At 45.7% G+C, this 558-nt stretch overlaps 1 protein-coding gene across 1 annotated transcript in view; it reads left to right on the top strand.

Moving 5' to 3' along the window:
* The window catches only part of LOC119591727 (balbiani ring protein 3-like), a gene marked incomplete in the record, with an annotated part of 83,966 nt that overhangs the window by 61,592 nt on the left and 21,816 nt on the right, over positions 1-558 (top strand). The window contains 1 exon segment of the mRNA XM_037940476.1: positions 11-280. Coding sequence (XP_037796404.1) covers positions 11-280 — 270 coding nt within the window.

The following is a 558-nucleotide window of genomic DNA, read 5'->3' as shown; positions in this document are numbered from 1 at the left end:
GTATCTCCAGAATGCACTGCACAGCCCAATTGCACTGCTCAGAGGGGCGTTTGCAAGCAAACTTGCGCACAAGGCGAAACGGAAATTAACAACGGATGTTCAGGCACCGGTTGCAAATGTTGTTCTCCTCCTCCTGCTACCTGCCCTGCCACATCCACATGCCAGGGAAAGTGTGTGGATTCCAGGCAGTGTGATGACGTTCTAACAGGTTCAACCTGTAATGGAGCAAATTGTGTCTGTTGCCGCGGTGAGTCGCACACACAGCCCAAATATATAGCACGTTTGTAATTCTTTCCAAAACTAATACCACTTTTTCAACTACAATTCGCCCTCTCTCTAAGGCATCGTCGAAACGTCCTCGAAGTACTCGTCTGTTTCAATTCGCAGAGGCGTGTGTACAGCGATTCCGATATTAGAGAGCATTCATAAACAACAGCTGCGTGGCTTGAGTTCGTAACAAACTTTTAAAAGGCGGAAGCTAACTTCTCTTCATTACTTGCTTAGATACAGACCAAAAACATAATATATCTGTTATTAGTCTGCGGCACGCAAAAAACA

Source organism: Penaeus monodon, chromosome 29, assembly GCF_015228065.2.
Source record: "Penaeus monodon isolate SGIC_2016 chromosome 29, NSTDA_Pmon_1, whole genome shotgun sequence".
Classification (NCBI taxonomy): domain Eukaryota; kingdom Metazoa; phylum Arthropoda; class Malacostraca; order Decapoda; family Penaeidae; genus Penaeus; species Penaeus monodon.
The sequence above is the reverse complement of the archived record's forward strand: the minus strand, read 5'-3'. Positions and strand labels throughout refer to the sequence as shown.